The 25246-nt window shown below is 44.9% G+C and overlaps 2 protein-coding genes across 2 annotated transcripts; both read right to left on the reverse strand.

Annotated features, from left to right (window-relative positions):
- Positions 1–1843: 1843 nt before the first annotated feature.
- chd8 (chromodomain helicase DNA binding protein 8) lies at positions 1844–18574 on the reverse strand. The gene is made up of 38 exons (XM_070918187.1): positions 17573–18574; positions 17128–17448; positions 15913–16026; positions 15308–15810; positions 15055–15166; positions 14162–14368; positions 13921–13989; positions 13769–13824; positions 13566–13683; positions 13385–13468; positions 13053–13190; positions 12661–12782; positions 12162–12405; positions 11904–12080; positions 11378–11521; positions 11137–11235; positions 10874–11033; positions 10040–10250; positions 9720–9915; positions 9370–9540; positions 8945–9235; positions 8570–8790; positions 8261–8463; positions 7886–8042; positions 7698–7787; positions 7478–7581; positions 7185–7308; positions 6876–6951; positions 6495–6766; positions 5582–5814; positions 4385–5050; positions 4194–4300; positions 3844–4065; positions 3553–3648; positions 3328–3441; positions 3096–3197; positions 2898–3002; positions 1844–2791 (listed from the first exon to the last, which is right to left on the reverse strand). Exons 1-38 carry the CDS (start codon positions 18572–18574, stop codon positions 2429–2431), a joined length of 7794 nt encoding a protein of 2597 aa, XP_070774288.1. The 3' UTR covers positions 1844–2428.
- A 3705-nt stretch (positions 18575–22279) lies between these two features.
- On the reverse strand, positions 22280–23611 carry cbln12 (cerebellin 12). Its single transcript, XM_070919253.1, has 3 exons — positions 23330–23611; positions 22551–22670; positions 22280–22477 (listed from the first exon to the last, which is right to left on the reverse strand). Exons 1-3 carry the CDS (start codon positions 23609–23611, stop codon positions 22280–22282), a joined length of 600 nt encoding a protein of 199 aa, XP_070775354.1.
- Positions 23612–25246: the final 1635 nt, after the last annotated feature.

Genomic DNA, 25246 nt, shown 5'->3' on the forward strand with positions numbered 1-25246 from the left:
GTGAAAATGAAACAGCGGCCACCAGGTGATCTACTTTCTGAAGTTTGAATCGTTTTTTATATTCCATGAACAAGCAAACAAAAAGCCCTGAAGGCAGCAGTGCTTCCCATTGGAAGCAGACGTTTAACCAATCGCTTGAACCGTCCTCGCGCTGTCAAATGGACGTTTATGTGCGTGTCAAATCAAACGAGATTTACTTTGTGTTGTAGTGCATGAGGCCTGCTGCTCCTGTGTGCACATCACTTTAATGTTGCAGATGGTAAAACTGGGGCTAATTTCAATTAGTTTATATACTGCTGGGTCGCTTGTGAATTTACCCCCCGGGGAGCAATAAGAATACATCATAATTTATTTGTTGATTAAAGTTTGTAAAGTAACTGGTAACTTAAGTTATCAAATACATGTAGTGGAGTGAAAAGTATAGTATTTATTTAGTATAAAATATCAGAAAATGGAAATACTAAAGTAAAGTACAAGTATCTCAAAATAGTAAAGTGCTAAATGAGCTCTGTAATTTTCCACCACTGCTCCCCCCAGCAGCCCTAACCTCTTCACCTCCCCCACTCTCCTCATGCATGGAGGGTAAACAAAGTTGTTCCTCGTGGTTCAAAACAGTACAGTTTTATATTTTCTGTATATTGCAAATCTACTCACATCTGCCAAACCTTGACACTTTTGGAGACTTGAGGGTGTGGTGCGTGTTTCTTTCTTTTGATGCTTTACATGAATAGAGGAAAGTGAACAACTTCCCTGGCAGACTCTGTGATGCTCCAGATTAATGGCTGATTCTTTCTAACATTATCATTTGCGACTGTTTGTGGAGTCTACAAAGTAACTTATTTCCTTTGATGAAACGCCTCAGTCATCATACAGCAGGTATGTGCGATGGATCTGCAGTCTTCACTTGCCTCATGTATGCAGGACTGATTAAATATTTAAATCTGCAATGCTCCTTTATCTTCTGTGCTTTGTTGGCCTTCTTATACCAGGATATACCATGCTGTTCCCGTATATATTAGAAATACTAACTGAATTAATGTAACAGTATTGGCAGTATTGAAAATGTCCTACACCTGTCTATTCTTAACATTAATTTAAAAGACAAGTCTTACCTCCATCGTCAGGGTTTAGTGAGCTGCATCATTCCACTTTTAAGGAAGGTTTTTAATTAATCAATTCTGTAATGTCTGAATTGTTTAGCTGCCCCGAATTGAGCCTTTCAGGCAGCAAGACCTCTTCTCAGGATGAGTAGTACAAATCCCAACCATGGCCCGATTCTGGAGAAAACCTGTCTCTAATGAAATATATTAAGCTTCAGTCGTGCCCACCAAAGTGTTTAATGTAGGCTACTTTCTCATTTTTGTTCATATAGTGGTATTCTACACATATTCGAAGCTTATTGGGCATCAATTGTTAGTAAAACTTTATGGAATATAAGTTAATAACCCAATAACATGTCAGGTACCATGATTTAGAAAGATCAATATAAGAAAATAAATAAAATCAAGTGATAAATAGTGGCCATGTAAGGTGGGACGTCTGCTTTCATCTGCTGTAATTAGGACACAATTATTAAATGTCCACAAATGGACATTTGTGTAAAACCTGTAAACCTCCTTATTGCTTCTACTTGGTCACAATAACACACACAAACTTGCTTTCACTGTAGATTGCTGTTATTCATTTCACAGATACACTCAGATCATAAAACAAGAATAGTAACTCATTGCCGTCATCTTTGCACCATAGTACACAATTGACCAGCTCTACATTGTACAATACACCCATCCTCCTAGCACTGCTTCAGTAACTAATACGTCACTTTTCCCCCTCCCTCCCTCTCAAGCCCCACCCCTCCCATAGAGTGAAAACAATAACAGTACATCCACACACTGGACCCCCTTTTAGTTCACAGACTCGTCTGGACACAGGAGATATGTTCAAACGAGATCAGGGGGATTGTGGGATCTGGATCCAGGCTCTGCTCAGTACACATGTCCAGTTTCATGTAGCGCTAGAGGCCCAGCATTGAGGTTCTTAGATAAGAAAAGGGTATCTGTACAGCAGGGGTCCCCTTTTGGTCATGGCTGGGAATGTGATGGGAAAGAATAGGTTTGGAGGAAGAGGAGGAGAATGACGAGTCGTGAAGTAAGAAAGCTCAGCTTTTTGCCATTTTGTCAGAGGTTAGAGAGGAAGATCGAGGAGACAAAGATGGAACACAATTGCGACGATGAAAAAGAAAACAGATGGGTGCAAACCTGCTCTTTTCATGGAAAAACTCCCTATATAAAATAAATGAATAAAAGTAGCAACAAAAAACACATTCATCCATAATTTGATACATAATATGGTAAAAATAAATGAGGAATAACATGATTCATTGTGGACAAAGGGATTAAGTCAGATGTGTTCAGAGAGTGGGGTTCAGTCAATCCTCTGAGCTTGATGAGGAGTCAGAGTCCTTCTGTGCTATGATGACATCGTCCAATAGCGCCTCTTGGTCTGAGCTGTCATAGTCACCTTGGGAAAGGCTGTCGCCGCCCTCCATTTTAACGTCAAAGTCCGGACTGGTGAGGAAGTGAGGGGAGGTCTCCAGGTCCTCCTCATCCATCATGTAGGCGCCGTCCGAGACCAGAGTCTCCTCTTCAACTCCATCCAAAGTGGGGTCTTCAGGGGCGGGCTCTGGAGTGTGGTGATGGTGGTGGTGGTGGTGATGGCGGCGGCGGGATTTCTTGGGGACCTCTGAGTGCTCGGTTAGAAGTCGGTGGTGGAGGGTCTCGGGCAGGAAACCCTGTGAGAAGAAGAAATATTATTAGAAAAATTGCAAAGTCTATTATGAAATGATATTCATTTAAAGTCACATTTTTAAACAACACTACAACATCTTGAGTACGTACAGAGTTACGAATGGTTTCAGACCACTCGGGTGCTACAGCATTATCAGGATTCTCCTCCAGATATTCCCTCAGGTCTTGCAGATTTGGACAGAAAGCAGCTCCAACCTAGAGAGGAGACACATTTTGATGTTTCTGTTAGCAAGAGATAACGCACAGCCAACCAATCAAGTGTATGATACCAATTACTGCATGTCTCACCTTCTTTCCTGTCCTCATGTTAATGACTTTGACCTTCTCACTGCCTGTCAGGGCTTTATCTGCCCTCCTCCTCCTCTTCCTCTTGCTCCTGTTCACAAGAAGCTGAGGAAACATGACAAATTATGTGATAAAGCAGAAACGCAGTCTAGACATTTTGTTTCCTTAACAACCTGAGAGACTTCATTATAAGCATGGCAATTTCAATTGACACTTGGTGAACAGTTGGTGCTACCTCCAGCATGTCTCCCTCCACCTCATAATCTGGATTCTCCTTCAACCAGGTGGGAGGGTCCCTACGCCGAGGAGTACGCTCCAGTGGATCAAGGAGTCCATCTGGGTCGGATAACTAAAAGAGAGGCAGACAGATAAAAAGTTATCAAACTGAAAATCCAAAGCAGTTTTTGCATCCTAATCTTCCTGTACAAGAGCGGAACACATGTAAACCTGATGCACGTACCTCTTGGTCCTTGCGCCTCTTGCGGCCGCTGCTCTCTCCCCCAGACCCATTGGGCATCAGGGCCTGCTTAGAGAAGGTCAGCTTCAGACCCTCCTCCTGACAGGGTGACAGAATCAGATTTATCCATGAACTACACATCCCAGCTGCACCATGCACTAAAAACCTTTCAGACTAATATTGGTGAAATGATTTTAATAGCAAACTAAAGCAACAGAATGTTAGTTTTTGCATATTTTCAACTGCCTGCCTCTGCCTCAAATCATATTATTTCATCCACCACTGCGTTCTCACCTTGAGGAGCTTGACAGTGAACTCTCCATCATCTCCTTCTGCCCCCGGGCCACCAGGCGTGCCGCTGGGTTTACGGATCACCCTCGTGTAGGCCATCTCGTCTCCCGCCAGCTCTGAGCTCGGGTTGAGCTGAGCCTCGGACACGTAGCGCCGCCCCGAGGGCCACTGACCGGTCAGCACCAGCGTACACAAGCTATCCAGACGGTTGATCAACACACGATCCTGAGACAAAGAAGGAGCCCCATGTATCAGCCATTCACAACAGGAAAGTAAACCTGTTCTTCTTCAAGAGAAACGCTTTAAATTTTAATCAATTTAGACGTACGTTTAGTAAACTGTACATTAATTACCTTGGGCCAATCCACTCTGAGAGGATCAGGAGGAGGAATGCCATCCTGAGATGGAGTCATAGAGAGTAAGCTATTATCTTCATCCACGTCACACAGCTTCATGCCTGCTAAGAAGAAAAAGGGGAAATGATTCAACTTGTTGTCTTTATTCTTGCAGCATTAAATATTTTTCTCTTTAATGACCAACTTACCTCCTTCCACCTCTTCCTCACTCTCTCCACTTTCCTCACTGCTGCCTGATCGCTCGGACGACGATGAACCTGAATCAGAATCAGAATCTGAATCCGACCCTCCCTCTCCCTCTCCCTTCCTTCCTCCTCCTGACTTTCCGACCCTCCCCCTGCTCCTCTTCAAGCTCCAGCCCTGCCCTCGTGCCTTGCCGTCATGGTGACTCAAGGGCGTACTCTGCAGGCTGGCTCCGATTTCACCTCCAAGCAACCGGGCGCCGTCTTCAGCTCCCTCCTCCTTCATACCAGGCACGTCCTCCTCAGTCTTCGGCTGGCTGAGGGGCATGACGGGCGGTGCCTGAGGCGGAGGCGGAGGGGGCGGGGCCTGTTGGTTCTGGATGAACTCATCTCGAGCCTGACTGAAGGTGAACTGTGGGTCTGAGAAGATGGAGAGCTCAGTGCGGCTGACACCGTGCAGTGCAGCGCCCAGCATCAGCTGGCGATCGTGGTCCCGTATATTCCACCAAGCGGGCAGCTCGGAGCTGGGCGGGGCCAGAGGCAGGCGCTCCTCCAGGGAGGGGTGGGGCAGGACTCGCTCACGGAGGCGACGCAGGAGGCTAATACGGTAGAGGGTACGGGAAGCACGCTCCTCAGTGATTGGGGCAACAGTCTGGGAAAGTTCTGATGGTTCTGAGCAGGATGAGAGAAGAGATATTTACTGTTAATGTGACTGATAAAAGTTGTGTGTTGAGTTTACAAACTGCCAAAAAAGGAAAACTGTACATCAACATATCAAGAGTATAAAAGCCTGGATTTATCAAAACTGGCCTGTCGATACATTTTGGAGTCACTAGTTAAAATATGTAAAACCAAACCATGTTTAACCTCCTAAGACCCAAGCTCTATCTTAATTTCTCTTTGCTATTTGGGCTTATTGGGACCTGATAAGTATAAAAACTAAGCACCATCTGTTGACATGATGTGGTTCTGCATACAGGGACAATTTTGAATTTCCATATAAGCAGAATTAAGTATTATGGTATAACCCAAAATGTGATGTCCACGCATGTGGATGCCAGGTCCTAGGAGGTTAAACCAAGGGAAGAATTCAATACTATAGCCCCCTAATTACATGGTGTTGGCTTGAACACTGTAAGCCCCCATAAAAAGATCAAGTAGCTAAGGCGAGTCTATTTTGCCAGCACGTAGAGCAGTAGTTACCTTCACCACGGCCTGGGCGCAGGTGGCAAACTCTCCGGCACATTGCAACAAAAGAGCGGAAGTATCGACTGAGGCTCTCGTCGGTTTTTTTATCCAGACGAGCAAAGGTACGGAAGCGGTTCCAGTCAAAATCAGGGTCTCCGCCCTCGGGAAGACCGGCCTCCTTTTTGATCTTTTCCACACCGAAAGTCGACACCACGCGGTAGAAGTCGCATTCTTCCCTGCGTGTCCACCTGAAAGTAAGACAGAGGGGAAGTGAAGGATGGATAGGAAAATATGGAACATTTTAATCCACGAAAACCCATATTGACAATCCCTAAAAATCATGTCTTCATTGATGCTATAGTAGCATGCTAAGTTACTTTACTTTCACTCCTCTAATTGTCCAACATTTCACTTACAGAGGTGTTAAAAGGCAGCCTGTGGAGTTATTGACCTCTAGTAGGGTTATGGTGCAGTTTTGTATGAGTGGGTCCTCGATTTGTGCTACACACATTCCTGCCAGTGATTTCCCACTATTCCACTGATCTACAGGTGGCTGTAATGCACCAAGATATGCAGCAATGTGCCAACAAGGGCAGGGAAGACGAAGACTGCTTTCTGGTAAACATGAATGTAAAACAACGGAGGTTTCAAACTTTTGAGGAAAAATTGGCTTAAAAAGTGTCTTATGAGGAAGGAAATGCATTCATCACGTTTGTTAAGACGTTCTGGTGAGTAACACTGAACATAAACGTAACCTTGAAATTAAAGCTAACATTACTATGAGCGCTGCACAGTCTTAAAATAGTAAAAGCCTTGAATTGAGACATTAATTAGCCTTTGGAATATTTAAGTATATACTGAAGTATAATCATAATTTTCATGATCCACTGGAGGCAGAAAATAAAGTAATAAAGTAACACCACTGTACCTCTGCTGGCGCTCCTGCCGCGCTATCTCCTTCAGCTTGCTGGCCTGTTCGCACCGCCTGCGCCTGCGGTCACCTTTTGCCTCCGCTTCAATCTTCAGCTGCTCCTGCCTGTAGCTGCGCTGGTAAGCTGTGATCAGCCGCCGCAACCGCGCTGTAAGTGATGAGCTGGAGGGCCAGTCACACGCACCACTGTGGCTGGACAGGCTCTCTGTGATCACTGGTCCCACCTTGTCTTCCACAGAAATCTCATCGTCCACGTTCATGGAGTCAGGCTGGAGGTCAAATAGAGATCACCGTCACTACTGCTCAGTTCCAAAAACAATTCAATCAAGTCTTTGCAAATCAACAGAGCCACTTCAATGTCATGGCTCAGATTCGTACCTCCTCGAAAAGATCTTTGGCGTGTCTCGATGCAGGTTTGAACTCCGGGTCCTCTGAATACTTATCATAGTCAGCACTGTTGAACACAAACAACAAAGCACCATTAAGCAGGAAAAGGGCAAGATATGTGTCCAGTCCAAGTGGCACCCCTTTCCAATATATGAGACTCTGATCTTAATTCAGAATATAATGACAGGAAAACTATGTAACATTGCAGACATTTTCACATTTCTGTCTCAATGTCCACTTAACTTGTAAGTCTGCTATAACTCTATAGGCAAACAATTTAATTGGCCCTGGATCACTCACTCGTCTCCCAGCTCGGCGTCACCAGTGTGCTGCTCGGCATCAATGGCCTTGTCATCAGGCCGACCGGCTCTCTCCAGGAAGCAGAGGCAGGGATCAGCACGCATAGTGGTGTACATCTCATAACCTGATGGTTAGAGATGGAGTCATGGTTGTTAAATGACCAAAAAATAAACAAGATGCTCAACAGCAATGATAAATCTGAGGCAACTGGAGCAGCTTGACAAATGTTTCGATAATAGTGAACATGGCTGCCACTAAGAAATGTTATGAGCTTATACAGAGAGAACACCTACCATGTTTGAATACACCAGCAAGCAGTGAGCGGTCTGCCTCACCATCCCACCACCCTGCAGGCATCTCCTGCTGCTCCATCTCAGGCATCCAGATATCAACATCCCTGGGGGAAAAATGAATGCATGGCATACTGTGTTAAAGTGTATCACAGTGAACTTCAGTAGCTGAGCCTGTGTGTGTCTGCATTTGGCTTAATGTACAAAACGCAGTATTAGATACCTGATGTCGGCCCCTTTCAGGACAGAGTCAGCATGTTCTCCAATTACCTCCTGTTTCAGGTAGTAGAGCATACGCACCCTCAGCAACACCCTGAAGTGGGAGAGGAGAGGTTTTAGTGTTTGAACATGGATGACAATGCTTTCACATGTACACAGGCAGCAAAACACAGCTGATTGGGTTTCACTGACTTGTTGCACTGGTGCTTGAGGTGTTTGCGGTAGCTGTCGTCCAGAAGCAGGGTGTCAGGGTTGTACTTGCGGATCCACTCCACCTTCTGAACATCAAATGTGCTCTGGGCCTTTACCCTCTTACCCTTCCTGCCTCTTGGAACAGGGATAGACAGGCCTAGGCAAGGGAAAAGATTTATACAGTTAATAAACATACCAATAATGTCATTTCACCAAACAACATAAAACAAGGAAAAGGGTCTTCAGCATGCACCAGTGTGAATATGTCAGAAAGGTTATGGATTAGGTAGGAATGTGTTTTTTTTTTCTCCTCCAAACAAATTCATCCACTTTTTCAGTTTGAGAAAGTTGAGTGAATGTGTGTGCAGCTCCTACCAGAGTGGTTGAGTAGTGTTTGGGGTTCACGTCCGTTCTCTGGTGGAGTGATCAGCTCCCAGATGAAACTCTTGATGTTCTCATCTCCACGGTAGTGGAGCAAACAGAAGACCAGGATGACACGGCAGATCGTCTCCACGTCGCGTTCACTCAGACGGCGCTTACATCTGGCGTGGGATAAGATGTCCCGCCAGCGACCCCAACTGGAGAAGAAAAAGGAGGTAATCGAGTGAGAACAAGGGACAAGAGCACAAATGATATTTGAAAAATTCTATCTAGCACATAAAACTATTAACAAAGTCTACGTACCCGTAGACAAGCAGGTGTTTCTCCACCCGGAAACAGTCAGTACGGCCGTAACCGCCTCCACTGTGGCGGTCGGAGCGCCGGGAGGCACGTGACTGTCTGGAATTGGCAGGTGGATACTCATCATCGCTGTCCAGATCAGACAGGTCTCCACCTTCACCTCGTAAACTGGAGTACTGACGGGTCTGCTTGCGGACTCTGGGAGTGTCGATCACGAGGGTGTTCTGTGGTGGGGGAGAAGTAACTTTTAGTCAATGTCATATTACTCCAAGCAATATTTAAGCATTTAATACACAAGCGTATCTACAATTTAACTAGATAATGCACAAATGTTTTACATGCTGTGACAGCGTAAGCCTTGGATGATCTTGCTCTCACCTTTCGATTGATGGAGTCCATGTCTATGTCAGCTTTCTTGGCCCACTTCTGCCAGAATTCCGGGTCATCGAGGGCGATGTCATTGCGGTTCTCAGAGGCAACAAAGCTGGCCTTGGAGAATGTGGAGCCCTTGCCCTCGCTCTCAATGGTGATGGTGGTGGCTCTTCGCTGAAGGATCTGGTCGATGTCTTCCTCACAGAAGCGACTGCCTTCATCATTCTCATCCATGATGGCAGCGTAGGCTCCTTTCCTCAGCAGGTCCTCAATCTCCTTCTTGGAGAACTGCTGGATCTGTTAGAGGCAACGCAGAAAGCCATTTACACAAGTGGCCTAAACTGGATTAAGCAAACTCATTTTTCTAAATAAACTGATGGAATATGACTGTCCAACCTAAAAAAGGACCTGGCAAATTGAAATTTTCTTACCCCGTTGACATTGCTGTCTTTGTTGCCACTCATGCTCTGCAGGACGGCACGGTCCAGGCCAAGCTTCAGACTTGCTTTGTCCAGCATTTCCCTCTCATAGGAGTTCCTAGTGATCAGACGGTAGACTTTGACCGCCTTAGACTGGCCAATACGATGACACCGTGCTTGGGCCTGAGAGGAATAAAAGAAGGGTCAAAAGAGCATCACGTGCAGCTGCTGAAATAAAGAGAACGTTTTGGAAGTAAAAACACGTAAAAGAGTTTGTAAAAAAAGAAATAAGTGTAAGGATGGTTTGCTGTTCTTACAGTGCCACTGAACTAACTTTATACCAGTACAGCACCATCTTGTACCTGTAGGTCATTTTGAGGATTCCAGTCAGAGTCAAATATAACACAGGTGTCAGCAGCAGTGAGGTTAATACCCAGGCCGCCAGCACGGGTACACAGCAGGAAGACAAAGCGGTCTGAGTCAGGCTTGCTGAAGCGATCGATGGCAGCCTGTCGTAGGTTTCCACGCACTCTGCCATCAATTCGCTCATAAAGGTATCTGTAAAGAATACATTTATATACCTTATATTAAGTCCTCAAAACACTTTGTGCAGTTATGGCATGTTTTTTCTCATGTTCATCAAAATCATCAGATGCATTAAAATACACTGTGGCCGTCTTACCTTTTGTTGATGAGGTAGTCCTCCAGAATGTCTAAGCAGCGCACCATCTGGGAGAAGATGAGCACTTTGTGGCCTCCAGCCTTGAGGCGGGGCAGCAGCTTGTCCAGTAGCACCAGCTTGCCGGCCGACCGAATCAGGGCCTGCAAATGGAAGTCGGGAGCCAGGGGGTCATAGACCTGCCGTAACTCTGCTACGATCTTCTCCTCCGCGCCTGGACAAGACAGAGACAGATTACTATTACTATTTACTGCGTGTGATCACTAGAGGAATCACTCAAGCCTTGTCTTCCCACAGATGAGTGATACCTGTTCCATAAAGTCAGCTTTTGTAATGGTCTCCGGCTTTTCAACGTGCAATCATATTACCACTGACTGTGAAGGTTAATCATGAGGGACGTTTCCAAAGATAAACAAATCTATTTTAAAAATAAGCGCTAATTCTATTTGTCATCATTTAATTTACAGTTCTTGTTCACACAGCATATATTAAGTAATGACCTATGCACGCACCTTCTAAACGTGTAGCTCAGACTGCTTATCGTGTGTAGGCAGCTTTACAGAAACATTCCAGCTCTGATTTAACATAAGCTCACGAGAAATTTTGAACCAAGTGAAATTTTTGTTTTCCTTCAGATGATTATATGGACAGTACAACACAATTCAAGTCAGTTATTATTATCTTCAAGCCTGAATATAACAAACATACGGACAGCAAGACACCGAGTACAAAGAGCTGAACAACCTCGACCCGTTGTTGTTAATTACAGTCAACATCAGCAAAGAGGACTAATCAACACTGCCTGCAGAAGACTGAGTTAATACTGTGATACAATACCATTGATGAGGTAGGGGTGGTTGCAGCACTTGCGTAGCTCCATCATAGTGTTGAGTAGGTTGGGGACATTGCTGTTACTGTTTGCCCCTAAACTGAGGAAACTGAAGTTCCTCTCCAGGATGGCCCGGTAGTACTTCTTCTGGACATCTGTCAACTCGACCTGAGAGAAAGCACAACCAAAGACTCAAATTGTTGCTTTATTTGTGTCATTCAGATCCCTAATGCAGCAGAGTTTACATCGAATGTGCTCCATTTACACTAACCTCAATGATGGTCTCCTGTTTAGGTGCCAAGTTCTTCTCAACATCCTCTTTGAGCCTTCGTAACATCATGGGTTTCAAGATGGCTTGCAGCTTCTGAACCTGTGGACCCCCCCCAAAAAAAATGAATTAATAAATTTGCTCAGTGATATCTATACAATACCAGTAAAATGTGCAGATGTGCAAGACAAATAACGTTTATGATAAGTGCGTGTCAGTGCTGACACTAGTGTATATTGCACACCTGTTCCTCCGTTTTGAGGTCTCCAAAGTCTCTGAGGAACTCAGTCTCGGAAGGGAACTGAGCAGGCTCCAGGAAATGAAGCAGACTGAAGAGTTCCTCCACAGTGTTCTGGAGAGGAGTGCCGGTCAACAACACCTTGTGTTCCTGGGAGAAACCACAGAACGCAAATAGAACATGGGTAGAGAAGGACAGAGGGAGGAGAGGGAGAGGTAGGACCCAATATTTATCAGGCAGAGAGGGAATGAAAAAAAAGATGTATAAAAGAAGGGGACAATACAGAAGAACCAGGAAATAGGAAGGGAGAGGAAGAGGAAGAAAAGTTAGTCCTTAAAATCCATTCAAAGTGAATGTCAATGTCAATCCGTTTCTGCTTTCTCACTACTAAATGAGGGCATTAAGGAAAAGCACCCTTTAAATCAAATTCAAACTAATTGTGAAACATTTAACCAAAAGACCACCGGTTATTCTTTGCACATTTGACCATTGGTTTAGTTCTGAAATGCACATTTGGCTGTGGTCCACTCACCACATCCAGCATCTTTAAGCTGTCCAACAGCTTGCAGTTGCGATTCTTGAGGCGGTGCGCCTCATCAATGACCACACAACGCCAGGAGATCTCCCTCAGCTCAGGGCAGTCAGATAACACCATCTCGAAGGTTGTGATGAGGGCGTCAAACTTATATGCACCTGGGATCAAGTGCTCCTGTAGACAGAATGACAATCTGCATTAGACATGTCTAACATCAGGAAAGTTAAATCAACAATTTAGAATCAATAACTCCACCTTGTCATCCTTGCAGTACATCTCATACTGCTGGATCATCTGTCGGCTGGCCAGGCTGCCATGGTAGACGATGGCGTTCATGTGGGTCCATGTGGTGAACTCCCTCTCCCAGTTGGTGATGGTGGAGAGCGGAGCGATGACCAAGAAAGGGCCTTGGATGCCAGCAGCGTAAATCTCTGACAGCAGCGCGATAGACTGGATGGTCTTCCCCAGACCCATCTCATCTGCCAGGATACAGTTCTGCCTGAGAGACAAGAAACAGGGAGTAATTAGTGAAGCCTTGGGAGAACAATTAACAAGCACCATTCACATGGAATTCAAACCTTTTCAAGAATAAAGATGACAATGCCGACGTCATGTTGTCCCCAATTCTAAAGCTGCTACTACTTTAATTATAGCACCTTATCCAGTAAAACTAATCCCGTTTGACTGCAACTTCAAAATGCCCTTTTCTACAGGTGACCAATTAATGTAGTATGTGCCTGCGTGTGATAAATACCTGTTGTACCAGTTGAAGAGCAGCCAGTTGACTCCTTCAAGCTGGTACTCTCTGAGTGTGTTGCCATTCGTGTACTCTCTGGACTCCTCCAACTTCTTCCATGAACTGGCAGACGGCCGTGGCTGAGGGGAGGGAAGGAATGATGGATGTAAAAAAAAATATATATATATATTTTAACATTATATTTTCCATCCATATTTGTTGCATCTTCTCTTTGTTGATGAGCTACGTTTCCCACTTCAGCCAAGTGTAAAATCTTTGCTTTTATCTCACACATTGTTTTGTGAGCACATTCAGAATAAAATACAATAAAAACAGGTGATTAGGAATAAATTTAAAAGAATTAAAAGTTAAAAAAACTGCTCCTGGCTATCCTCCACTTGACTGCTCACCGTTCTCTTCAGGCGAGGTTGTCGGTCTTGGATTTTGCTGAACTCTTCGACCTTGCCCTCGTCCACGTCCTCCTTCAGTTCCCAAGTGGCGTCTTCATAAGGCAGAGAGCACCACTTCACCAAGTAGTAGATAACGGGCTAGAGAAAAAAAGAGTGAAAGCATGTATTTGAAAACATTGTAACTATTGAAAATATGCTACTTCATAAAAAGAAGAGCATATTTCTCAAAGTCAAAAACAGCACCAGAGTTCAGCCACACAGCCGAGGGGGGAACAGCTAGTCTCTTTGGTCCCGCTCTAAAAGTGATTTCTCGACAAGGCCTGGTCCCTCACCTCGCCATTGTCCTTGTCCACGCTGTGGGAAACATCCAGGATCCTGTCCACCTCTACATAGTCTGGGTTAAAAGACTCCTCATCCTGAAGAGAACCACAGGGTCAGGGGTAGTAGACATATACACAAAGCAGCTAAACTACATCCTAAAATAAGAGGTTTCAGCACGAGCTTTCCTCTTACCTCCTGGAAGAGGTGCCTCATCTGTGCATGCTTGGTCTTGAACCTCTTGAGCTTTTGATGGATCCTCTTATCTCTCTCCAGCTGCTCCAAACTGGCCCACTCACAGTGTAAGTACGAACTGAGAACAAGAGCGTCAAGTTTTACTCATTTGGGTGTCTTCTCAAGAAACAAAAACGGCTATTCATTGAGATATGTAAACTTACTAGTTCTTGTATTTCACAAAGAATTCCTCAACATTGGTGTACTGGCCCTGGGACACCTAGAAGAGAAGAACAGGTTTTGGGGGTTTTATAATTCTAAAAATTAAATTCATTAAAGAATTGTACAGGAACTTGAAAGAAGAAATGGAACATACTTCCTTCTTTGTTAGCCTCATAGACAGAACTTTGTCTACAATGGCGGCATCTTCCTCACTTGGGTTTTCCTGTAAAAATAAAAAAGCAACACATTGACCTACACACCTTCAATCCTAATATTTACATCCAACATTGCAAATACACATTATGTATGAATCAACTAACCCATTTCAATCAGCATCCATCTATTTATGACGATCCTTTCAATCTCACCAGAGAATACAATAGTCCCACACTCACCACAAAGAACTGCATGCTCGGCTGTCCATCAACGTCCAGCTCCATTTCCTGTTTGAGCTGCGCTGCTGTGCCGCCACTGATGGAGGCCACAGCTGACGTGGTTGTAGTAACGTCTACATCTTCCTGCTCATCCTCATCATCAGTTATCTTGATATCCAGGTCCTCTGTGTACTTCTTCCTCTTAACCACACGATTGGAGCGCCTCTTCTGGCCAGAGGACAGAGGTGTAAGTTGAGTGTGTTTTTAAAAAAAGGTCAAGCGAAAAGGACACACATACAAAAAAGAAGCATGCTTTGTAGATTGTGCTGACAGGCTGCCACAGCTAAAACATGTTTCTCTACAGTTCTGTCATTTGAGACAATATCATCCTTTAGAGCACTCAGAATGTGAATAAATCACAGTCACATTTGAATTCTGGCAGTTTCCCCACAACAACCAATGAAGTCACCACTCGATGTAGGCTCGTCAGAGGTCAGTTCACTTCACCTGACCATTAATGTGCATTTTAACATTGGAAACTGTGACATTTTGTCTTGTTGAATCAAGCATGATTTCTAGTAATTACCAGGAAAGAAATGGGTGTGTGGCAACCCCTCTCACAGGGAGGCTACAAGGCTCCACAGCGACCCTGCTGCTGCGCAAAACAGCCAAAGTGGTCTGAGCAGGACAAGGGCTAAAAATGTTTTGAATATTGCTAATGTCAGAATACACGTGCGGCTAATTTAACCAGAAATAAATGGCTATGCAAAAACATTGAAGCTTGTCATGTTTTAACAATTAAACCTTTAAGGATGAGCTTTACTGATTCTGGTTGTGTTGACAGTTCATAAGATTTGGGGGAGATTTCCAAAAGAGCGCTGATCTTATTTATGTGACCATGCATGTGTTTGTACCATAATCAAGTCATCCTCCAGCGCAGCAGGTGAGGCAGGGCTCAACTCCCCATCAGAGTGGTCTGAGGACGCATTTCTCTTCCTTTTCTTTGCTCCCACTAGAGTGATAGTGCTGCGGGGAGGTAGGGGGAGAGAGGAAGGACAAAGACAATACAAAAAGACAGTTATAAATATTGTTATATACAAGGCTACATTTCCAGTAGTATAAGTTATATTCAAATGATTCCCCCCCCCTCACATACATATCACTTACTTTGTTTTAGTCTTGCTCTTGCTCTTGTTCCCAGCCCCAGGTATTACTGTGCCTCCAGCCACTCCAGTTGTCCCTCCTGGTGTTTTCGCTTTGCTCTTTTTGTCGGCCCCTCCTGCGGTTTTGGGTGTGGTTCCTCCAGCTACGGGACTTTTCTTCTTGCTTCCTCCTCCGCTGGTCTTTTTCTTAGCAGCAGACACCACAGTCACAGTTCCCCCTGTTTCTGGGGAGGTCTGCGTGGATGGAAGCTCATCCTGGTTCAGGACTCTGGGCAGGTTCTTCTCACCACGTGCTTTGGCCCTGGCAATAGCTTCCGCCACGATGCGGTTTGCCTTCTCCTGCTTGCACAGGATCTCCACTCGTCTGACAGAGGCCGGCTCGCCGGGGGCCTTGGTGATGCGGATGGCCTGGGATGGAGTGGTGGTAGTAGTGGAGGGGCCTGCAGCTGACGTGTTGATGACCTTCACCACAGAGACTGTGCCGCCAGCTGAAGATACTGAGCTTGTCTGTGTGATGGAGAATGTTTAGGAGTTAAGAAAACTTGATTTTCTGCCACTTTTTATGAGAAACCCCCAAGCCCCCCTCTAATGTATATAGAATAAGTCTACCTGTGGCTGCAGAAGCATTTTGAGTGGCACCGCAACTCTCTGTCCTCCTTGGCCTTGCGAGATCTGCAACACCTGTGGGCTGCCAGTATTTCCAGCTCCTGAGACCAGCTGGTACTGTGAAAGCGAAAGAAGAGACAGGTCAAGTCATGGTCCCTTTGGAAACTAACCAAAGAAGTAGATTACAAAACCTAAAAAGCCAATGTCAGGTTAGATGTAACACAGTAAAGCAGTTACAGCTAACTGTTTCCATCTGTTTCCAAGCTTTGTGCTAAGCTAGGCTAAACAAATTCTGGAACCATCTCTGTTCCGAATGCACAGAGATGACACTGATGATCTTTTCATCTCTAAATGTGGATAAGACAGGGAACAAACATATTTCCCAAAATGCTGTCATGCTGCTTTAAAAAGGTGGATGCAAATACAACCATGACAGTATAAAACAGCAATAAACTAAATTGAAACACACACAAAATGTATATTTATATCTTAAATGATTGTAACTTCATAACAATGTGTGGAAGCTATGTGGAACATTTTTTGGAGGATATGTAACTTTTAAGAGCCAAAAATCAATTTGACTCGTCTGCTAGATGTAAAGAGCCACATCGCTGGTTTTAACCTGAAACTATTCAGTCTTACGTTACGATTACAAGGGGAAGCCTGATATAAAATCCCTACTGTTATGTGTACTGTGGGAATGTTCATCATTTGGACTGATCTGTCCCGGCTACACAAAAGTAGCCATTGTTCTTTTTGTGGTGTACTGTAACAGTACATGCAATAGTAGGTTTGCACATCTGAAACAACTGCTTGGGTCCAACACAAATGTTAGCAAATTAAAACATTAGTCACACAGAGACATTTAATGTGGTATTTTGCTAAGCAGCAATATGTCACAGTGGGTCAGATTTCAGAATACATTTAAAATAATTGACTACTGGAGAATAGTTGAAAACTTGACTGCAAGCAGACTATTGAGTGTATTAAGAGAAAAGTTTTCTTCTATCCATATCAGTAACATTCAAGACCTTTAAGACCCGTTTTCAATTGCATCAACAGAGAATTACTGGCAGTTTGCATAACTTAGTTAGTGGAGAGAATTTTGTCACAAACAAGAGCAAGGAGTGAAAAGACATTACATGTACAGTAGGAAAACACTAATCTGATTAAACAAACGTACTTAAACTTCCGAACTCTAAAACGCTCCTTTCCCACCTTAACTCCTCCTTGTTGGTTGGGCTGCTGCTGCACCTGCAGCTGAATTGTGAGGACTTTGGGCTGCCCTCCAGCCTGGCCCGCAGTGCGAGCCTGGGTCAGGGCTGCGAGCTGGCTTCCCTGTATCACCAGCTTGCCTCCAGGGAGCTGACCCAGCACTAGTCTAGCTGGGGCCTGGGGCTGCTGCCCCCCTTGGGCTGTCTGAACCTGCTGGACTTGTGCGACCTGTGGCTGGCCTGCAACAGCTTGACCCGCTGGCAAAGCAGAACCAGCCTGGGAGGGCTGCTGCAGAACCAGGGTGATCCGCTTTGCTTCGCCACCCTAGAATCAGATACACAGAATAAGACTCATTATGACACTCAGGAAAAAGACTGACCTAAAAATACAGCTTGAGAAACTCAGCAACGGCCCTGATAGCAAACCATAAAACCACTCCAGGTGTCACCTGCTGTGCAGCTGTCAGGGTGACACCTCGTGGTCTGCCTGCTGTGGCAGAAGAGATGGTGTTTACCTGCGTTTGGGCCTGCATGGCTGGCTGGAGCTGCACCTGGCCCTGAGCCTGGACCTGGATTTGGGTGGCCTGAGGCTGTACTTGGACTTGAGTCTGGCCTTGAGCCATCTGTGCTTGGGCTGGGATCTGCACCTGAATTGCCTGGCCTTGTGTCTGCTGCTGGGGCATGGAGGTCAGCAGCATCTGTTTCACTGGCCCGTTGGGAGACTGCAGCAGCCTCTGCACCCCTGCAGCACCCACCTTCACTTGAGCTTGTCCTGGGCTCGCCTGATTCAAGACCGTCCCCCCCTGCAGTATGGACATGCCAGGTTTAAGAGGAGTGCCAGACAACACACGGATGACCTTTCCAGTGGTCTGGCCTGTGGCTCCTGATACAGTCTGCAGCACCTGGGCTTGACCCTGGGGACCTTTGAGAATTACAATTTTACCACCCGCCTGCTGTGTGATGGCAGCTAACTGCTGTGGAGTGAGCTGGTGAGTTATCTGTGTGAGTTGCTGCGTGGTGGCGGTGGTGGTGATGGCCGGGGAGGTGGAAACAGACAGAGGTGAGCTCAGCAGGACAGTGCTACTGGTGACCCCGCTGCTGGAAATGGGTATGGTGGTCTGGGCCTGAATCTGAGGTACGGTACCAACGGGGGCAGGAGCTGGGGCTACAGGGGTTGCTGCAGCTATGGAAACAGTCTGTGCAGTCGCCACTGCCACTGGCTGCTGTGTGGGGACGGGGGCAGGGTCCAGGATGGCAGGAGCTGCTACAGAAACATTAAGGCCCGCGTTGACCGTGAGCTCAGGTTCGACTGGTGGGTCCACTTGGCCCAACGCCAGCTTAAGGGCCTCCTCCACGGGGTCTGAGGAGCCCTGAGAGAAGGAGTCATCCGGTAGGGCATCCAGGTTAAACAGGGGTGTGTCCTCAAAGAGGTCCATGATGGGGTCTGCCATCTTGCCCACTCCACACAGGGAGACGGGCCCAATGTTAAAAAGACTCCGAGATCGAAGCTAAATTGTCGCAGTCCAGTTCTTCTCAGCTTTTAAGTAAACAGCTGGTAAAAGAGGAGAAACACTGATGTTAATGAAGCACAATTTAAGGGCTTTGACATTATTAAACAAATGCTGTACTGCTTATCATATGGTTCAAACCTGTTTCAAAACCTGTATACAACTAAAGAAATTTAGTGTACCTCATTCAATGGTTAGTTCAAGTGTATTTAAGTGTACAAAGATAGCAAGGAGCAGACAGAAGAGCTTGGCAACAGTGGCCCTATATGGCAAGAGGCAATCCTTTATCTTCTGATCCTTGTTTCCTCCTCAGCTCCAAATGTGTTTGCCCATTTCTTTGATACACATTAACATTTGAGTTTGATTCCTATTCCATGGAAAGAATGTGTATAGTTTACTATATCCTAGACAACTTCCATATGAAGACACATTTATATTTTTAAGAGTTGTGACTGAAATGATCATGTTTACTCTACTGTGACTTAAGTGCATCACCCAACTAATTCATTTAACAAACATGAAGTTAACAAAAATTGTAAATGGCACATATCGCTCAATAAACTCACGGCTGCCACTGGATTGTAAAATGATATTGTTTTTGAACGTTACATCTAACTCGTGGCCACAGTGTGCAGAAAATGGTTTCAGTTTGATATTAAAAGGTTTTTAAAATATACTACAAATAAAATGAGGCAGTTTCAATAGTAATATACAAAGCTAGACTACTCAGGGAAGATTCAGTGAATGAAAATAGTTGGTAGTGAAGTCAGACGTGGAGGGTACTGATGCTGGAGAGGTAGGATGCTTTCCTCTCTGGTCGAATGTTGCAGTCTTTCTCACAAACCCGTCGGCTAGCATTAGCTTGTACCGCGACCAAGATGTGCCTATTACAAAAGCGTGTGTGGCACCGAAAGCACATTCAGGCTTATAAACACGGTGTATTGAGTGTTTGGAAGCGTTACCTCGCTTCTCTGTCATTTACTACCAACCATTCAGTCTACCGGACTCCTTCAATCTCATCAACAAACCGGACCAAACCAAAGCAACGTGCCACAATAACCATTGCCCGTCAACGTTCAGACACGGGTTAGGCCGCAATACTGTTTCGGTTGGTCTGCGTCTATTTTTCGGCAAAAATACCTGAAAATAACCATCATAACCACTGCCCTAACTCTCACAGTAATAATTTCGGGGTGCTAAATTTACCTTTGCATCGACACACATGGCTTTCTCCGTCTCACAACACTGTACGATTACAGGAAACGGCCAGGGAAGAGCAGGAACTAACATTCTTGCCAGAGAAAGCGTAGAAAGCGTGCCCCTCGGATGTTATCAAACGATGATTGGTGCGTTTTCTCCCAAGCCGGCACCATACGGCTATTTCATTGGCTGTACGCACCATCCGTCATATGTACGGCCGCGTCTGGGCGGGATGAGAGCCGTAGTTAGGCTGAGAAAACAATAAATGCGGCCTAGCTGGGATCATTTGACTGAGTGATCTTCAACATTGCTGTTTTACTGCCATAGACGCTCACATTAGAAAGCGCTGACCTTTTAGAGCTGACTGGAGAAAAATAGACGGTGTTTTAATCATATCAAAGGGTTAATGAAGTGCACAACCCAACAGGCTTGTGAATGACACTTTTTCAGGGTTTTATTACATTGGCTACAGCTCAGTAATCATCTTCGTCTTGCGATATTGCTTTATTACGTAAAAAAAATATATACACCCAAAACCCGTAGAGACACTGGCGAGTTTTTGTTTATTATTATTACATTTTGATATATTAAGACTGGCTTTCTTCTAGGTATCAATGTGATGACTAGTGTGCTTGCATGAGTGATTCGCTTCTGTGTGATTGGGGTTTTGGCGCCCTCTAGTGCCCTCAGACTTAAACGTGATTATGTTTTATTTTTTAGATTCTCAGAATCAGAAATACTGTATTGATCCCCAGGGGGAAATTAGACGTTTTTTTTATTTAGATTAGCCAGATTTTCCTGCTAGGGGGCACCTGGGCAGAAATTGGCCCCTGTTAACCCCCTGTTCCCTCTACTTTTTGTGCATTGTATGTGGGACCAGCAGGTTTGTTGTGTGTTAAGGTAATATGCACCACATAAGTACAACATAAGCTGAAATAATGATGATACTAGACATAGGTCCTCTCTTAAAGACACGGCCTCAAGAGCAGGTAATAAAGCCCACGTGAAGGCCCTTCTCATGTCAGATGATGTTGTATTTTAGTTGTGCAAATTCCCAAACAAAGTTACAATTAATGATATTACCACAGACCAGTTGCTGCACAGGAAACCAGCAGCTTTTGCAAGCCCCAGAACAAGTGGTAATCCAGCCATTTTCATCATATTTACCATTTCTGTTTTCCTCAGCTTAATGCAACGATGTATGAGCTATGACATCACATAGTGGAAAAAATGGAAAAAGATTAGGAGAGGCCCAAATTTTCTGCATAGGAACTATGTCCACAAAGTCTCCCATCTATTACCATTAAAGCCTCTGCAGTCAGTGCATTAATGTGACACCATGAATTAATGTCTTGGTTCTCCGTTTCCAGGAATAGTTACTGGCCTGTCCCAAAAATCATGAGAGTGTGATTCTGACATAAGACCAACAGACAGAGAAAGAGAGAGAGAGATGGTGGTCATGAACCAGGGAAGCGTAAGTGACTGCATGTGACAGCACACCACACTTTATCCATGGCAGCCCTGTAGAGAGGAGCCTGCCTGCTCGCCAAAGCCTCCATCTGTCTGCGGCCCTGCAAGGAGTATCCGCTATTCACCACACTTACACTCTGCCCCATGCTGGTCTGCTTGGTCCACGCCAACACCAACTCTGCTGGTGAGAGCTATATTTACAAACAGCTGCCGTGGCACTGGGTAGACTACCATGAGAGGGAAGAGAAAAACTCTGTTTTGCATGAGCAGGTCAAAATGTCACAGCCCTAACACACTACAATATCAACTCAGTTATTCCTGTGTGTTAGTCTGGCAATGATTCTTGAAATGTTTGTGGAAAGGAATGTTTGACAACGCGTACATTCCTGTACACTTAACGAAAGCGTCTGAGCCAACTTTAGTTCATTTTATTTTAATATTTTCTCCTCAATAGAAATTTCTGTGTAAATAAACATTTGTTGCGGGAGAGTAACAGGCATATAGAGGAGCATCAGTCGTACGACACAGCAGAATAAAAGGGCAAGTCTGTTAGCTAGACAGGATGCCATGTGGAGCACAGCAGTGTTTCAAACATTTTGAATGAGAAAACGTAATCTTAGCACAGAAGCCCACATTGCACATGGCTACTTTATAGTTTTGTCACAATTAAAATATCTCTTATACAAACTCGACATATATTTATGCACAGAAACAGAGCAAAAAAAAAAAATCCACGGATAAATCACTCATCCTTTTCTTTTGGTCTGAAGGGAGAATGATCTTAATTTGCACAATCTTCATCTCACTTTCGCATAAAACACATCCTTTCATGCACTGTATAAAGAGTTGGAGATTGAAACCTTCCTTTTCTTCTACCACATTTCCTTTTTCTCTCACTCATTCTCACGAGCTGCTCCATCCAATTCTCCTCTCCTATTACCCTTCTGACACTTCAACCTGCTCTCCCTCCAACCTTCCTCACAAAGGGAAGACCAAGAACCCAGAGAAGGTGGAGTACTTCCAGCCTCCCATCAGGTTGCCTCTCTCCAGTCTGAGGTAGGCCTTGTCCCCCTTCTCCATAATCACCAGGCCAGCGTTCGTGGCGGCTTCTCTGGTCACATCCTGGTCTCCGGCGAAAGCGGAAATCATTGGCCAGCCGTTCAGCATCAGGCTGACCTGAGGAAGAGTAAAGAAAGGCATTAGAGGGAGCGTGTCGATCCACTGTCGCGTCATAGTTGAGGTATCGTACCTGAATAGTTTGTCTATTGTAGGCCTTAACAACATGAAAGTTGAAGCTGTACACGCCTCTTCTTGGTGCCAGGAAGACACTGCTCTCTTGGTCAAAATGAGTGCCCACGTTCACCAAAATCTGATGCAAGAACAGCAAGAAAGTTAGAAAAAGGAGGACGATGAAATGTGATGAACACATGAAACTATAAAGGGTTTACAAGGTAAACAAAGCTGTGGAAGATCGGTGATAAACAGTGGGGCTGCTGTCAAAAGATGTCCACCCCTGACTCCACATATCCTGCTCACTCCAGGGTCTCTTAGGTCATTCCTTTTTGTTCATGCAGTTAGGTATCAGACTTCTTCCCAAAATACTGAGCCATATTTTTACATTTACATTTCCCAAAAAAAAGCCCACAAATGTCCAGGTAAACGCAGCCCATGCAGCCCGGCTGCACTGTGTGTCTGAAAGTTGAGTGTTTACCTCATTAGCATTTTACCCCACTGTCAGAACTCTAATCATATGTGCATCTTATTGTCTGAAGACTTCTGACTACAAAATGCTGGGAATACAGCTGACAGAAGCTGTGAGGGGGAAACTGACCAACTGTAAAAACATCCTATTCTGTGAAACAGAGACAGAGTGAAACAGAGAGAGAGGTCAGAGATGAAACTATTCTGATCTCTTAACTATGGACAATTTTTGAAAGCAATCTGTCCTCTCGTGTCAACAATGGGCTTTATTTGGACTGCAAAATGGCACACTGTGGCTTAAAGACACATAAGCAGCCACATACTCACGTTGTCAAAGTAGATGATCATGGTGCGGTTGCTCATGTCCGTGGGCTCGTGGTTGGTCTGGCGGCTGGCGGAGAAGGCCACCCGGCCAGAGCCAGAACGGACCGACATGCCCAGGGCGTTGCCGGCAGGCTCGGACGAAGGAGTGGAGTCACACACGACCAAGCACTTCCCCTCAAGGATGATGGGCTCTGTGTCATTCTGGCCCCTAGACCCCATCGGCCCCCATAACAGGAGCACACCCAACAGTATGGGGAGATCAAAGGTGACTGACCAGGGATGCATGACTGAACCTGTTTAGTTGATTGTCTCTGATTGATTCTAGTGTAGAGAAGTGTCACTTGGGACAAGTGGAAATGAAAACCACCATGCTATGGTGAAACAAACCGTCTTTGTGAAAATGTTCCAAACTTCACTTCTATGTAGTTTTGGCTGGCACCAGCTGAAGTACATTAACATGCACCCAGGCAGCGATAGAACCAGCAGACGGGTCTCAGAGCCAAATTATATTCAGAAAACACTCAGAATTGTTCATTGGCCATAGCTGTCAATCATTCCCTTTCTGTTGTCTTGTTTGCCCCCACAAATCCCAATTCTCCTCGGAGTCCTACGTGCTGTGCCAGCAGGGGCCAGAATGACAATCACCAAAAAATCTCTTGGTATTTTCAAGTTGATTTCTTCAGCAAAAAGCCTGACAAGAGGGCAGAAGAGAAGTAGAAGGGAAAGGGAAGAAAGGGTTCGAGATCCGAGTTCAGTCTTTAACTGATGGAGAGAGGGATGAGGTGGTAAAAGAAGCTGAGGAGAGAGGGGGGGGGGGGGCAGATGAGGTAAGCTTCTGGAGAGGTGACAGGGAAAAGATGTAGGACCCAGAAGGGAGTGAGAAAGAGAGAGGGAGTGGGGGAACAACTCCACTGAGTGACCATCTGTCTTTTACACGTTTCCACCCCCCCCCCCCCCCCCCCCCCCCCCAAAGCTCGCTGCTCACACGACACACACACACACACACTCTCTCTCACTTGTGCTTTTGTTTCACACTTATGGCCACACATACCATAGCTATACATAAAAACATGATGTCACTCTTTGCATTATTCTTTTATTTTCTCTCCATGTTCAACAGCCTTTCTGTTCTTTAACTCAGACATTCAAAGTTGGGGATTACAGACATTAAGTTTCAAACAGTCCATTTTGAAATACCATCCATTTATCTTTAACAGCATGTGTGAAAACATCTCTTTCTTAGCTTTAATGAAACTTCTTTCATCACTCACAAATACGGCTGCTTTTTGGCCGGAGAAGGGATTCACATTATTGCAAAATGATCAACAATTCACCTTAAAACAAATGCTATTTTTAGAGACTATTTTAGCTGTGTAATAAAATCCTAGTATTTTCAGTGAATAAAAAAAAAAAAGAAGATGATCACCTGTTTGCGTCTGAACAATCTTGTATTCCATATCAGGTGAAAACAGTTCCCGGCTGGAGTATCGAAAGATGGTCAACAATCCCTGTTCTCCTGCTCACCTGCTCACATTATCTCACAGTCAGTCTGATCGTAACCAAGCCAGAGTATGTTCTGATCTCTCTCTCTCTCTCTCTCTCTCTCTCTCTCTCAGCCACCCCCCTTTCCGTCTGCTTCTTTCTCACCCTCTATGTTACATCCGCCCACTCACCTTTACAGTGAAATAAAGAAAATGAAAAGATAATTGGGCGTCAGAGCTGCTTCAAAGAGAAAAGCTAGCGAATGAGTGGCAGTTGTTTTTCTTCTTTTTTTTTCCCTTTAATATCCAATCAAATCAGTGATTCCTTCTGGTGTGACTTCCAGCTGAGTTAAAAATGATCAAATGCTCCTTCTTTTGTTGCTTGTGCACTTTCACCCCCCCCCCGAATGCTTCATTTAGCTAGGTAGCTTCTTTTATA

The sequence above is a fragment of the Enoplosus armatus genome, chromosome 14, assembly GCF_043641665.1.
Source record: "Enoplosus armatus isolate fEnoArm2 chromosome 14, fEnoArm2.hap1, whole genome shotgun sequence".
Taxonomy (NCBI): Eukaryota; Metazoa; Chordata; class Actinopteri; order Centrarchiformes; family Enoplosidae; genus Enoplosus; species Enoplosus armatus.